We start from the raw sequence: 14,812 nt of genomic DNA on the forward strand, positions 1-14,812 counted from the left end.
ATTTGGAGATCGCAAGCCCCGACGTTTCCCAATAGTTTCAATTCATGTGGATATTGAATCAAATTAAGTCTATATGAAATAAACAGTTGCCTCACTTAGGTTTAAAGTTACTGATAGTAAGAAAGGTTATTTCGTGGTGTGATCCCCGAGTGTCTATGTGCGAGATTAAGAGATTAATACACGGCAGAGTAGGGCCGGAAGGCGATAATCGGCCCGCAAAATGAATAATGGCCCGAGGGCTTCAGCCCGAGGGCATTATTCATTTCAGGGCCGATTATCACCTTCTGGCACGACTATGACGTGTATTAATGTCTTTAATACACTTGGTAGATCTAATAGTAGCATTTTTCTGGAAAAAATACTTTAATATTTCTTTCGTTGAAATTCCTGTCTGCATACTCTAACTCTGTATTATCGGCGCAATGAAATTGAATGCAGACATATAGGAAAAGTTAAGTACGCCGATAATACGGAGTCCCATGCTAGATCTACTTATAGATCTACTATACAGTTACTTCTACAGAGTTGCTTACTTTTTATTACGTGTGCAAATTTCAAAATTTCATTTTTTTCGGAATGAATTTGTCGTATTATTTCTTTAAATTTCAATAGATAAAAAACTGTGTTTGTACGAAATAAGCTTAAGCTCTGACAATAAAATCAAGCCATTCGTGCTAAAAACCGACTTTCACTTTCACAGTTAACTGTTTGATGACGTAAAATCTAACATCATTGTTTCAGTTTGTGCACGTGCATTAGTTCTACGGGCTGATAATTAGTTCTCGGCCCCGGGCCGCAAACTTATAAGAGGTCACATGACACTCATATCAGTTAAAATCATGGGCAATTTTGTTACTATATATAGTAACAAGTGTATTAAATTGTAATATTTTCATAAGCTAATCTTCCAGGAACACATGCACTCAGTCAATCAAACCGAGTCTGCACTTTTTATATTCGTTTCCATATGTCTCAACGAAGCTTGCATAACACATGCTAAATACATATTGGTTTACAAGTGTTAGTAAGGATGATTTTTCATGCTAATCAGTGACATAATAGGTTTATTTGTGTGATGAAATCTATATCACCATTACAATATTTCATCCAGAGCGCGGGTGATAAAGCAATGCCGAACTTTTTCTGGCATACGTTTCAATTTTTATGATTCCGTAAATTCGCAAATTTACATAAAAGTTTATTGTTGCATTTTGTCCTAAATGGTACATTTCTAGATTCAAATAACATTACGAGGGTTGTTCAAATATGAATGGAACTAGGCCAATATCTCGCTATTAACCACATTTTGCACGACTTATGTACATGTGTAGCACAGATGGTTGTGTAAGCTCTCAATTGTTACAATGCATGTGTAAATCAGTCCAGTCTAGCTTTGACAAAGCTCGATTAACGCTGAGATACTCGTGTAAACTAAAGCTAAATTGGTTGGAAAAAGGTCTCCTTTCACTGACCAAATACGGTCCTATATCAAGAACAGCTGTATTCGTGGTATACAGGCGAAAGACATATTTAATGAAATATGTCGTGTATTACTGTATTACGGGAACAATGAACCTTCTTTTTCATCTGTCACACGGTGGTGTAAGAAACTTAAAAGTGGTGTGGATTCAGTAAAAGATGCACCTCATACACGCCGTCCGAAAACTGCAACTTTGCCAAAAATGGTTGAAAAGATAAATGATTTGATTGCTACTGATGCTAGATTTACAACTAGGTATATAGCTAAATGATTGATATCTCTGTAGGAGCCGCTCATACAATGCTCAGACATGATTTAAAAATGAGAAGGATAAGTGCTAGATGGATACCCTATCTCCTTACAATCAAGGTCCTGCTATTCAAATTGCCGTACCAAAAGGTAAATCTGTAAATGCCAAAGTTTAATCAAGGCGAGGTTCTTCATAAATTAAAGAAATATTTCAAAAACCGACCAACAACTGGTCTCCTTGGTGTCAGGTTTGTTGCATGACAATGCTTCATCTCACAAAGAGGCCATTGTACGAGAATATCTGTTATATGAAACAGGAAAAGGTTGTCGAGCTTCCTCACCATCCTTATTTCCTTGTGACTTTCTCCTACTTCCGAGGCTCAAAAAACACCTTGCTTGAAGAAAATATCAAACGCGAAAAAATATCGTTTCGGATCTTTTTCAGTGTCTGAACAGTATACCTCGAAAAGATTATGAAAACGCATTTAAAAATTTGATAAAAATACTAAATCTTTGTATATCACATGGTGGTGGGCAGACCTGCATCAGTACTAAGGGTGTAGTACTTAATTACCAGTATCAGTACTTGCCAAGTTATGCAGTACCATTACCAGTACCAGTACTATATAGATTTTAGCTAAATTAGTGTTTATCTTGCCTTTTCTTTACTAGTAAACTGATGAAATTTATATCAAAAACAAAGTACTGCCAGTTAATGCTGTAGCAGTACCACTTTTTAAGACAGAAATGCAGTACCAGTAGTGGCAACATTTTGTAAGAGTAATTCAGTACATGTATCAGTACCAGTACTTGCAAAATCACTGCAGTATGTACTGCAGTACCAGTAACAGTATCAGTAATGCAGCTCTGTAACACCGCACTTTGGGGTCAAACGCACTTTGGGGTCCGACCCCAAAGTGCGTTAAACTTCGCACCGCACTTTGGGGTCCAACGCACTTTGGGGTTAAAATCGAGAAATTGACCACAAAGTGCGTTAATATGCTACATATCAACGCATTTTAAGTTCAAGAGGTCTAAAAGTGTCATCTGAGTTCTGCTCAGATACTCAAAACTGACTTATTCTATTTGCAACATTTGAATATTTGAGGTGGAATTCAAGATGGCGGTTAATACTTTATGATGCTTAAGTGATAAAAGTTTCATTAATTTTACCACTTGAAATATCTAAAAATTGTGTTCATATAACAAAATTACGGTGGCATAAAAGTGACATTTGCATTTTTTTTGTTTTTAGTTTTGTATACTTATTTTATTTTAGTTTTGCATACATTTTTTTCAGTTTTGCATACATATTTTTTTAATTTTGCATTCATATTTTATTTTTGTTTTTCGTACATATCTTATTTTTGTTTTCCATACATATTTTAGCCAATAAAAACAGCCTTAAAATATCATAACAGCCTATAGGTGATTATAAAACTAGCACAGTGGTTTGGTCACATTTCGATCCATTTTTGGAATCGGCCCAGTCGTTTTCGGCCGGGCAAGTCTGGTTTCGGCCGACCCTTTTCGGCCCATTTTTTATATTATATGCATTTTATATAATTATTGTTTTTATTATTATATACTATTATATTACTGTCTATTTGGAAAGGGCTGTTGATTGGTGATCAGTTATTATTCCATGAATTTGCACCACTCCCTTAGAATTGAGAATTATAAAACGTAGGTCAATTCTTTAGCACATCCAGATAATGTGCAGAACTTATATGCCAGGTGTGCCGGCTCAAGGTCGGGGTCACACCTTCAGGTCAAAGGATAAAGACTTGGGTTTCATGTCCGCTCCTTATCTCCGAAACCCCATGAAGGATTTTAAGGCACCTTTTGACAAATGTTAACAACATCGAGACCAAATGCAGAACCATTCTTTGGCTTACTGCGAACTGTATATTTATATATATATACTAAAAAGTGTTGTTATTTCTTGATACCTCCAAAAATTAAAATATTGGTATTTGAAAATGGCATTTGCAAATGAGGTACTGTAATTTACATATGGCGAAGCGTTTAAAAATGGTGTTTTACAAATGGTGTAATTATCCAAACCTCTACTTTGCAAATGGCGTCATGTAAAAATATGTAACAAAATAAAATATGTACAAAAAAAACTAAAATAAAATCACTTTTATGCCACCGTTCAAAATACTCTAGTACTGAAATTGTGCATTCCTAGAATTAAAAGATGCTGCGAAAAATATCCCGTTTTGTCGGTCATTTACTTGATAACTTTTGGTGCTCCATTTTAAATATGTTGGGAATGAAATAAAATGTAGTTAATATTTTTTCCAAAGAACTATAAATATACTCTATTGCAATGTTCTGGTGAAACATCAAGTTTTTCGATCGGACTATAAAAAGTGCTTTTAACAAAAAACATTATTAAGCTTATCAACAAACTTAAGGGTTTTTGTAAGCTCCGTAACAACCGTTCGACAGAGGCTTTTTTATGGTAAATCTTACATACTTCTTTAGAAATAACAAACATGAATTTTATAATGTTAAAAAAATGGTATCTGAGAAATGTAAGATGCTTGTTACCTGAATAAAGTAGCGATAAATGTGAAATTATTTGTCATAAAAGAAGTCAAAACACTGTAGTATTTCACTTCCCTATAAAATACTAATTCACTATAACTGTACTCATCATTGCCAAAAAGCAACAAATGAAAAGGATGGTTCAGGTAATTGGCCAATGTGTATTTTTGGATAATATAGAAGAACATCAAAATGAAAAAGCTCTTAAGAAAAACAAATTGTATCATAGTTTGGGGACTATTCTGTTGAAAATGTGTCAGAGTTAAATCGTATTTATAATATACATGCACAGTGCGTTAACTGGAGTGCAGGTATTAAATACCCGCACTGCAGAGCAGAGCATGCCCATTGATTGGTTCATTTTGTCTGGGGTTTAAATATTGTGACGACGGAGAAACTGAAAGCGGTAGAAATATTTGACAATTGGTTCCTTTTTTCTGGGGTTTCATATTGTGACATCAGGGATCGTGTTTCTATTTTTGACTAAGATACAAAAGAGAAAGAACATCAAAACACTCGGCAATCTGATTTATACTCGGGGGCTACGCCTCCTCGTACAAATCAGATAGTCTCGTGTTTCGATGCTCTTTCTATTACTTAAAGCATAATGGACCTTTAACCCTCTGGGAGATCGATACCCCACAATCCCCTCTATACCCCCAGTGAGAATTTTACATTATTCTGAAGCTCCGCTCTTAATGTGCGACTACTTAAATACATGTAGTTGATATCTTTAGTATTGCCTGTACTGTCTACTACATAAAGCCTAAAGCCCCATCTACACCTAGTCAAGTTGCTTATATGTCACATTTAGCTAAATAAATGGCTCTTTCAACATATTATCAGGCACATTTTTTAATGAAATGTCTTACTAAGATTTCCCAGAATTTATACCTTTGTCTATGCTAAGACTATCATATTTCTATAAAATGTGTAAATAAAAAACGGGAAAATAATGCATTTAGCTAAAAACAATGGAGTTAATGAAAGGTGTACATTCTTTTAAAATAAATAGAAAATTTGAGAAAAAAATATTTTAAGCTTAATAATTGATACAAATTCTTTATTTGGTGATTATTTGGTGAAAGTTCTTCACTTACTAATCAAGATCATTTAAATCCCTATTGATTCAACTATAATTCAGGGCACATGTTTGTGTCTATTTAATACCTTGATTTTTTGTTTACCATTGACTTTGACTACAATATATTATTTAAAACATAATGAACATTAATTTTCTATGACCCCAAAGTGCGGTCGTTTGCCTGATGTTAAAAAATGCATATGTACCTGTTTAACGCACTTTGGGGTTAAAATTGGACCCCAAAGTGCGTAACGCACTCTGGGGTCGGACCCCAAAGTACGTAATGCACTTTAGGGTCGGACCCCAAAGTGCGTTTGACCCCAAAGTGCGGTGTTACACAGCTCTGGTGATTGGTATTTTGAAGGATTGACATAAATATTTTAGCACTGTTGAAGGTCGTGTACCCATGGTTGTCGTGGCCAAATATGAAGACAATACACCAAGAGCTTAAAAGGTAATGATCAAGGACAGGAACGTCATCGCCCACATGACTGTAACATTTTTCACAGAGCTAAAAGTGAGATGGAGCACCACACTAAATACCGTATTGCGGTATATACCGGACAATGCGCTTGACTGATTACATGCTTTTCACCTCTGAAATGCACTTAAACTTAAAGACATCAATTTCTTCAAAACGATTTATATACGATCATGAAAGAAAAATATAAGAATCGGCGGAAAAAGCGATGTCCATGATTTTTGCAAGGGTACTTTTCCAACACTGTAGTGAGTTAAATCCGTTTTGGTATTGTTAAAAAAGTCGAAAAAGTGCGAGCTGAATGAATACGATTGTGAGTCATGATGAATGGCGATGACTTTGTGAATAACTTGTAGACGTTATCTGTTTCATATTCTCACCGTTTCATCTTCTTATTAATTTATGTAAAATTTGAATGACAGTTTTGTTTGTTTGTTTGGTATTTTATTTATTTATTTATTTATTTATTTTTAAAATATTACACCGGGAAGTGATAATCTATCTTAAAATTCAATATAAGGAGATATAAAGTTTTGATTAGATTTTTTGAACTTTTAATCACTATGTTAAGTCTTTGTTAAGCTGTTATGATTTATATAAAACATAACGGTTACATCGGTGTCCTGTTTTATTTATTAAAATATATAATTCGCCTGTTATTATATGTAATTCGACTTAACCTCTTTGTCGCCTTTTTTTTTTCATTTTATTTTAAATAAAAATTGATTTTATATACGGAAAGTGGGACACAAAAGATTTAGTCATAATCATGTATAAGTCACTTATGTCAACAGGCACCAAAAAGGAAGTAAAACAGAAAGTAACCGTGTGATCACATACAAACATAAAGTAAGTAAAAACAAGAGGTAACCATGCAACAAAATACAAGCATGAAGGAAGTAAAAACAGGAGGTAACCATGTGATCACATACAATCATGAAGGAAGTAAAAACAGGAGGTAACCATGCAACAATATACAAGCATGAAGGAAATTAAACAGAAGGTAACCGTGTGATCACATACAAACATAAAGGAAGTAAAACAGGAGGTAACCATCAATCACATACCAACATGAAGGAAGTAAAAGCAGGAGGTAACCATGCAACAATATACAAGTATGAAGGAAGTAAAAACAGGAGGTAACCGTGTGATCACATACAAACATGAAGGAAGTAAAAACAGGAGGTAACCATGCAACAATATACAAGTATGAAGGAAGTGAAAACATGAGGTAACCATGCAACAATATACAAGCATGAAGGAAGTAAGAACAGGAGTAACCATGCAACAATATACAAGCTTGAAGGAAGTAAAACAGGTGGTAACCATGCAACAATATACAAACATGAAGGAAGTAAGAACAAGGAGTGACCGTGCGACCACAGACACACATCATGTTCAGGGAAGGTCTCGGCCCGGTGAATTTTCGTATTTTATGTTCTATAGTAAATCAGTCATATTTGAGGCTTACTTCTGGATTCCACTGTTCTTGATGAATTATATACTGTCTTCGACTTTAAACATCAACACTATCTATGTCAAATGAAACCCAAAATATAATAGGCTAGCCATCCACCTTTTTTCAGAACACTTCATTCTTGTTGTAACAGAGATGACACGATTTGTTTCCGGTCTCAACCCGGTTCGGAATTAGAAGTTTTATATTTTATTTTAAAGCTATGATTGTTACGTGGACATTTTCATAAACAAACATCTGTGGTTACGTTGAATATTTTTATAATAAAATTATGATAGTGACATGAATATTTTCATAATAAAATATAATGAAATAATAATAGTTACGTAAATGTTTTCATTATAAAACTTTGATAGTTACGATTTCATTTTCATAATGAAACTATAGGAAGAAGTTTTAAGTATTTTATTTTAAAGCTATGATTGTTAGGTGAATATTTTCATTAACAAACATCAGTAGTTACGTTGAATATTCTTATAATATTAAGAGGATATTTTTTCGTTTGAGTGAAATATGGAATATATTTTCACTCAACATGATAAAATGCCACATATTTTCACGAGCCGGAACGGCGAGTGAATATTTGTGGCATTTTATCATGTTGAGTGAAAATATATACCATATTTCACGAAAAACGAAAAAATAACCTTTTTATTTAATTTCATTATCAAAGCAAAATGGTTTTACGCAACTGCAATTGTACAGCGCGCAGTAATATAATTATTGTCTTGTTTTGCACGCGATATTTGGCACTACATTGTGACGTCACGTAAACAACTCGTACAGCGTTAATGACTGAATTAAAAATATTGTTGTTCGGATTAATTTTCTTAGTTAGACCATTTTCTATCGTTCTAGATAGTTTTCAAAACAAAATTCAACAAAAATATTTATTCATATTTATATTTCATATTTATTTTTAAAAAATATGAAATATATTTGACTGATATAGCACCATATTTCATGGGCAAAATTAAATAAATATAGATCTATATAATAAAATTATGATAATGACATGAATATTTTTATAATAAAATATAAAAAATTATGACAGTTACGTGAACATTTTGATTATAAAACTATACACGTAAGTAACGTGAATATGCTCATTATAAAACTAAAATAGTACATTTGTTTATGAATATGTCCATAATAAAACTATAATAGTTACATGAATATTTTCATTATAATTTATATATATATACATGTATAATACTCCATCAAAGACAACGGGTGTGTTTGCCCTCAGTGCTTAGTGAGTAACATTTTACTTTGCCGCACATATTAATATTCAAGTCAGACACTGAAATTTAATTATTTTCCTATCCTAACATTTTTTTGTTAAAAAAGCAGCTAACAGCATATACTTATTTAGTAACAGTGCTTTATAAGCGACTTTTAATATATAGTAACGGTTAAAATATGTATTTGAAGTGTGACCATAGCACAATCTGGGACCGTATTCATAAAGCTCCTAATATAAAAAAAAATAAGATTTGCCTTAATTCCAAAATATTTTCATTAGTTTTTAAGGATTTTCTGTTAACAAAACTACTTACCGTTTTTTTTCCTTTTAAAGTTATGAATCGTTAATCAAATACTAGTAGTAATTATATTTATAAAGCTTTTCTCATGTAATGAAATACCTCTATAATTTTGACATAAAGATCATTTGTCATTTATTGTTAAAATATTTAAGAATGTAATTTTATCGATTTGTATGAAATAAACGTTTCTTCCTGTTCAAAGATTAAGTACGGTAGCTTATCAGGGCCTACAGTTGATGAGAAGATGTTTTTGGAAATCTCAATAAAATGTACTGACAACGATGAGAAGTTTTTAGGCATTGCTTTTTTCATTATGCTTGAAGCTTTTGTCTCTTCGACAAAATCCTGTCGAAACATTCGTGATTGAAATATTTAGTAAGACGCAAACACGTTACTCGCATTGATAATCCAACAAAAGTTTTTTTGGAATGTTTTACGCATTTCATGTTTATCATAAAGTCTTCATGGAATGTTTTGTTACGGAAGCTTCAAAGGGTCACCTCTTACGCGATCTTTTATGAGAAGGTTTACGCAAGTCGAAAGAATTAAGGTGCAAAGTCATGATATCTTTAGTGTTTTCGCAAAAAATAATTCGAATAAACGAGAAGATTTGAGTTAATTGGCCAAATGTTTTCTTGCAAAAACAGAAACATTACACATAACGATTAATATTTTGACGACAAATTAATAAAAGGTGTTTTTCGAAAAAAATGTAGAGGCAATACATGATGCATTTCACTTTTTCGAAAAAGATTTTGACGCAATACCTAATTCATTTCACCTTCTCGCATTAACTTTTGATGCATTACCATAATAAATTTCATTTGATGAAAAAAATGTTTGCGCAATGCCTAAAGTGTATTCCGCTTTTCGTTATAAATTTTGTCGAGATCGTCTTCCGTTTTGCAAACGATGGCTTATTATTTCGTTAAATAAGTTTTAATAAAATTGTGATATTCAAGACTACAGCAGGCAGTGTATTTGTCGAAGTCATGGAGAAAGTTCTAACAGTATTGGTATGTAAAATTATGAAACAAGTTGACATGACATGAAACTTTTAGACAAGTGGAGGCCCTGATAAGCTTCCGTAATTAAGCAGCTGAAATAATTTTTAAGGCAATGAATTGAATTTAGAAGATATTTTAATTTCTTTTCTCGCTCTAGCAGTTATTTTATTGGATGAAATCTGACCAATCATTTTTCATAAGGATTTATTATTGTATTCCAATTCAAAAAAAATAGAATAGAATGGAAAACTTTCAAAACAAATCAGGAAGTACAAGGTGCAAAAGAAAACTTAGCAAAATTGTGTTAAAGAAATTAAAGGTATCCTCTTTAATATTTCATTTCAGAATCTAGTAATTCCTCTACATACATAATCACAGTGCCTATTCACGTGATTTGCACTATTTTTATGGCATGAAGTATTGAGCTCGTTCATTATTGTAAGTTATCAATAAACAGAATGATTTTGAGGACAAATCAGAACTTTTTCTTGTGATGTGAAACCACGTGTTTGAACAATCAGAATGAATACACACGGTTTCACTTTACGAAAAAACAACTTGTTTTCGTTTGAGAGATGTTGTTTCGAAAGTGATCACTGTTTTGGCGCCGTCCCTTATCAAAAAGATAATACATCAGGGGGTGTCTTCGGCTTATGGGTTTGAAGGAGGGCGGCAGCGCACCTCATCGCGACTTGTGAGAGACAAAAATAATGGCTACAGGTCGATCGTAAGGTAACGCTGAAAAGCTTTTGATTCTATCTCAATCCATTAAGAAGTTGCAGCACTTTGAAATCAGTTTTGATGGAAATAATCAACGCAAAATAGTGATTTTTGTCAATTTTGAAGCATTTTTTAAAAAGTTTCATAGCAATTTGAACTTGTAACAGGAGGCTTTTCAATAAAAACAGCCATCATTCACGCTCATGCTTTAAAGAGTTAAAGAGGATTATTTATTTTCATGTTTTCTTCTATGACCATTATAAACAGATTATCAGCCAAAAAAATTGTTGAATTCTATTTACATTTTAATAATTAATTGCTGTTTATAAAGTTCACTAAATATGTCTCAGCCGCCATGAGTCTCATTGTTTCCGTTTGGTGCGTAGAAGTTTGAATAGCTTCAATAAAACAACAACAACAACATAGCATGATTGCATAGTAGTTTATACAAATGTAATAATTTTGTCATGTACGCCGACTCATAACTGATAAAACGCTGCTACGGGAAGACCACCAATTTTTCGGCAAAACTGAAATTTTATTCTTAGATAAGCTACCTTTAATCACATACCTCCCAAATCTCCATAAAAAGGAGATTGCTTTTATTATTTTAAGACATATGGATCTTATACTGAAAGGAAACATGTTCGTGTTAGTTAGTTTGTTCTCGTTGATTTGCGTCTTAAATGCCCAAGATGCGACAACCTGTAGCAAATTTGATTGTGAATATAATGTACTGCTTAAATTGATACAACTTGAAACTACAGTAGCTGACTTAACTGGAAAACTTATGGGTGAGAATTGATTTATTTTGCACAATTTAATGTTAAAATCATAGTTTACATGTAACATAAAAACAATTTTTCGTTTGATAGTATATTTTAGTTTTTTTAAGTTACTAAATGTTATTATCATTATTAAATCGGTGTTTTTTCTTTCTTTGTTTTTTTGTTAATTTTTTTACAAAAAAAAATCAGAAATAATAACTAATTTAACATTTTAAATTATCTTTTTTCTAAATTAAAAAATAATGGTTTTGAATAATTTAAGGTTATTTTCTGACTTCTTTGTATTACAACAAAATATTATATTTTATCATTTAAGTGTTCGTATTATATTCCACTTAGAACTTTATCAATATTTGTTAAGCAATATTTCATAAGAATACCCCTAAAATGATTAATACTTATTGTTTTTATCAATTTTTGAAAAACGTCTGGTAAATGTGCCTACTGTAGACCAATCTACTTAAAAGCAAAAATATAATAATGGCGATAGCGTTAAATTAATTGAGGCTGCAATTATCAATTTTAAAATCATAATGTAAAAACTATTGCAATATTAAAGGTTATCGAAAAATTATTGTTTAAAATTATTTTGATCGATACATAATTCTATTTTTTTTTATTTTAGATGCTCAAAGTACTATAACAGAATTGAATAAAACAATTTCAACAAACGAGAAATCCACTGACGGTACAACTTACATTCGCTGGGGTCGTACCACTTGTCCAGATAAAGCCTTTCTTGTGTACAAAGGCTATGTCGCCGGATCACATTATACCCACAGCGGAACTGGTTCAAACCCCTTATGTCTACCAGAAAACCCGGATTACGACAAGACTAAAGCTGGTTTTCAAACTGCAGGTAGGATATATGGAGCTGAATATGAAACAAACTCGTATCCAAACTGGAAATACCTTCACAACCATGAAATCCCATGTGCAGTTTGCCGAATACCACGTAACAACGTTCTTATGGTGCCAGGAAAAGACCGTTGTCATGACGACTATATCTTAGAATATAAAGGCTATCTTATGGCTGAACACTTTAGTCATTCTGCATCTGAATTTGTTTGTGTTGATGGGAATCCTGAAACTATAGAGGGAACTTATCAGGATATGAACGGGAGACTGTTTTATTTTGTCGAAGGGGAATGTGGTTCACTACGATGTGATCCATACAAAAATGGATTGGAGCTGACATGCGCTGTGTGCTCGTTTTCACCTAATGCAAAGTCGACAAACCTTCAACCATACGTCTAGTCGGCTAAACATGCAGATTATTTTCTCTTTCGAGTAAAGAATATTTAAGTAAAATATCTGAAACATTTAAATAAAACTTGAATAAATCACATATTGTAGTAGTTGAATAAAAACAGCATGATATTTTTCTATATATCAAAAGTATGGTAAATAAAAGGAATTGTGAATAATACGCTAGGGAAAATAAGCACATGAAAATAGGTAAGATATTAATGAGTATTGTGTTGAAACATGAACCAGAACTTCCATTATTTACAGAGATTTTGTTTCTTTTGTTATTCGTGTAAAATTCCTCTTTTATTTCGAAATTGCTTACTAAACATTCAAATAAAAAACGTATTTGAAGAGTTCCCATTCACAGTGAATGAATGTGAAAAAGTGTATGCACTGCTTAAATAAAGAAAGGAATTTATTGCTGACTTGTCTCTCCTTATAAAACTTTCTTAAAAAAGTTTTATTATTGCGAGTTCATACTTAGAGGCATATAATACTTCAGAAATAAACCTTTTCCCCAACCTATGAATTATATTACGTTTAAGTAACGGGTTTAAAGCATAATAGATGTTCAACACGTGAAGACAGTAGCGCAAATGTGTGTGTGTGTGTGTGTTTTTGGTTTTTTTTTGTCATAAAAGAGGCAAAACGTAAACAAAGTACATGTAGTATTTGACTTCCATATAAAATATCAAATCACTATAAATGTACTTATTGCAAAAACCTAACAGGAGCAAAGGATGGCTCAGGTAATTGGCCAAATTGGCGAACGTGAAACTTTTTGGAAACTATAACAGGACCCCATGAATAAAAAGCTTTTGAGAAATGAAAAAGAAATCATTTCTGAGGTAAAGTGGGCCTTTAATCAAATTATAAAAATACATTGTCTGTGACAATCGAACATACACAATGTTTAAAAGGGGGGGGGGGACAGAAGGAGAAAAGCAAAAAAAAATTTTTATGAGAAGAAAACAGTTGGCATGTTTACAAAATAGCAATTTGACTGCCAATACTTACATAACATTACAAAACTTGAGAAAATAATGTTACCTACCACAAGCATCTTTCCCGCAACCAAAAAGTCGATTATTCCTTGTACAATATTCAAATTTTCATCAGTCGAAAAATAAGAGTCACTTCACATATACAAAGTCGAAAATGAAAATTGTTTTGCTATATACATTGTACATGTAACCTTTTAATTATTACATATTATTATATAATCTAACTACATAGCTGCAATCTTATTGGTCTAATTGGTAGTCAACCGTCATATTCACTGGTTGAGTATCATATTTACTGGCTGAATTCGATTTTCGAAATCTAAAAATAAGTTGAGACTCATATTCATTGACCAAATATTGTAGACTATTTATCACGCGTGCGCATTAAATATAAAAGTTACATGAATATTTTCATTATAATCTAACTTATAATAGTCCATCAAAGGCAACGGATGTGTTTACCCTCAGTGGTTAGTGAATATCATTTTATTTTGCCGGACAGATCAAAACAGACACTCAAACTTCATAACTATCTTATCCTAACATTAAAAAAGCAGCATACATCATTATTTCAAATTACTAACAGTGTTTTATAAGCGACTTTTAATATATAGTAACTGTTAAAATATATATTTGAAGTATGATCAATGTACAATCTGGGACCGTATTCATGAAGCTCCTATGGGGAAAAAATAAAAATTTCCTTAATTCCAATAGATATCCATTCGTTTTTTTAGAATTTCCCGTTAACATAACTCCTTCAGATAAAAAACATCCTGGATTTTGACCGATGTTTTACTTGAAAATTAAGGTTCTCTCTATGCAAAAAACTTGTTTCGTGTTTGTTGTTGTTGTTGTTTTTGTTTTTTTTTAGGGGGGTGTAAGTAATTTCATTTCAAGCTTTTCTTACATAATGAAATATCTGTATCATTTTGACAGTAAGATCATTTGTCATTTACTGGTGTATAAGATTTAAGAAAATAAGTATACATTTGTATGAAATGTACTGTACGTTTCTTCCTGTTACAAATGCAACGCTGCGTGTCATAATATTATTTATCAAAATACACAATCTAGAATATATTATAGAAAATATTGTAAATAGGCTTTCGATTTTTTCTTCTTTTTTATTACTTTACGCTACTGAAACACGAAAATTTTAAATGTA

The 14,812-nt window shown here is 32.2% G+C and overlaps 1 protein-coding gene across 1 annotated transcript; it reads left to right on the forward strand.

The window, feature by feature from the left end:
- Positions 1–11,200: 11,200 nt before the first annotated feature.
- LOC132759400 (uncharacterized) lies at positions 11,201–13,058 on the forward strand. Its single transcript, XM_060751167.1, has 2 exons — positions 11,201–11,395; positions 12,015–13,058. Exons 1-2 carry the CDS (start codon positions 11,221–11,223, stop codon positions 12,644–12,646), a joined length of 807 nt encoding a protein of 268 aa, XP_060607150.1. The 5' UTR covers positions 11,201–11,220; the 3' UTR covers positions 12,647–13,058.
- The last annotated feature ends 1,754 nt before the right edge of the window (positions 13,059–14,812 follow it).

Source organism: Ruditapes philippinarum, unplaced genomic scaffold (genome assembly GCF_026571515.1).
Source record: "Ruditapes philippinarum isolate M1 unplaced genomic scaffold, ASM2657151v2 ctg3430_1_1_1_1, whole genome shotgun sequence".
NCBI classification, from domain to species: domain Eukaryota; kingdom Metazoa; phylum Mollusca; class Bivalvia; order Venerida; family Veneridae; genus Ruditapes; species Ruditapes philippinarum.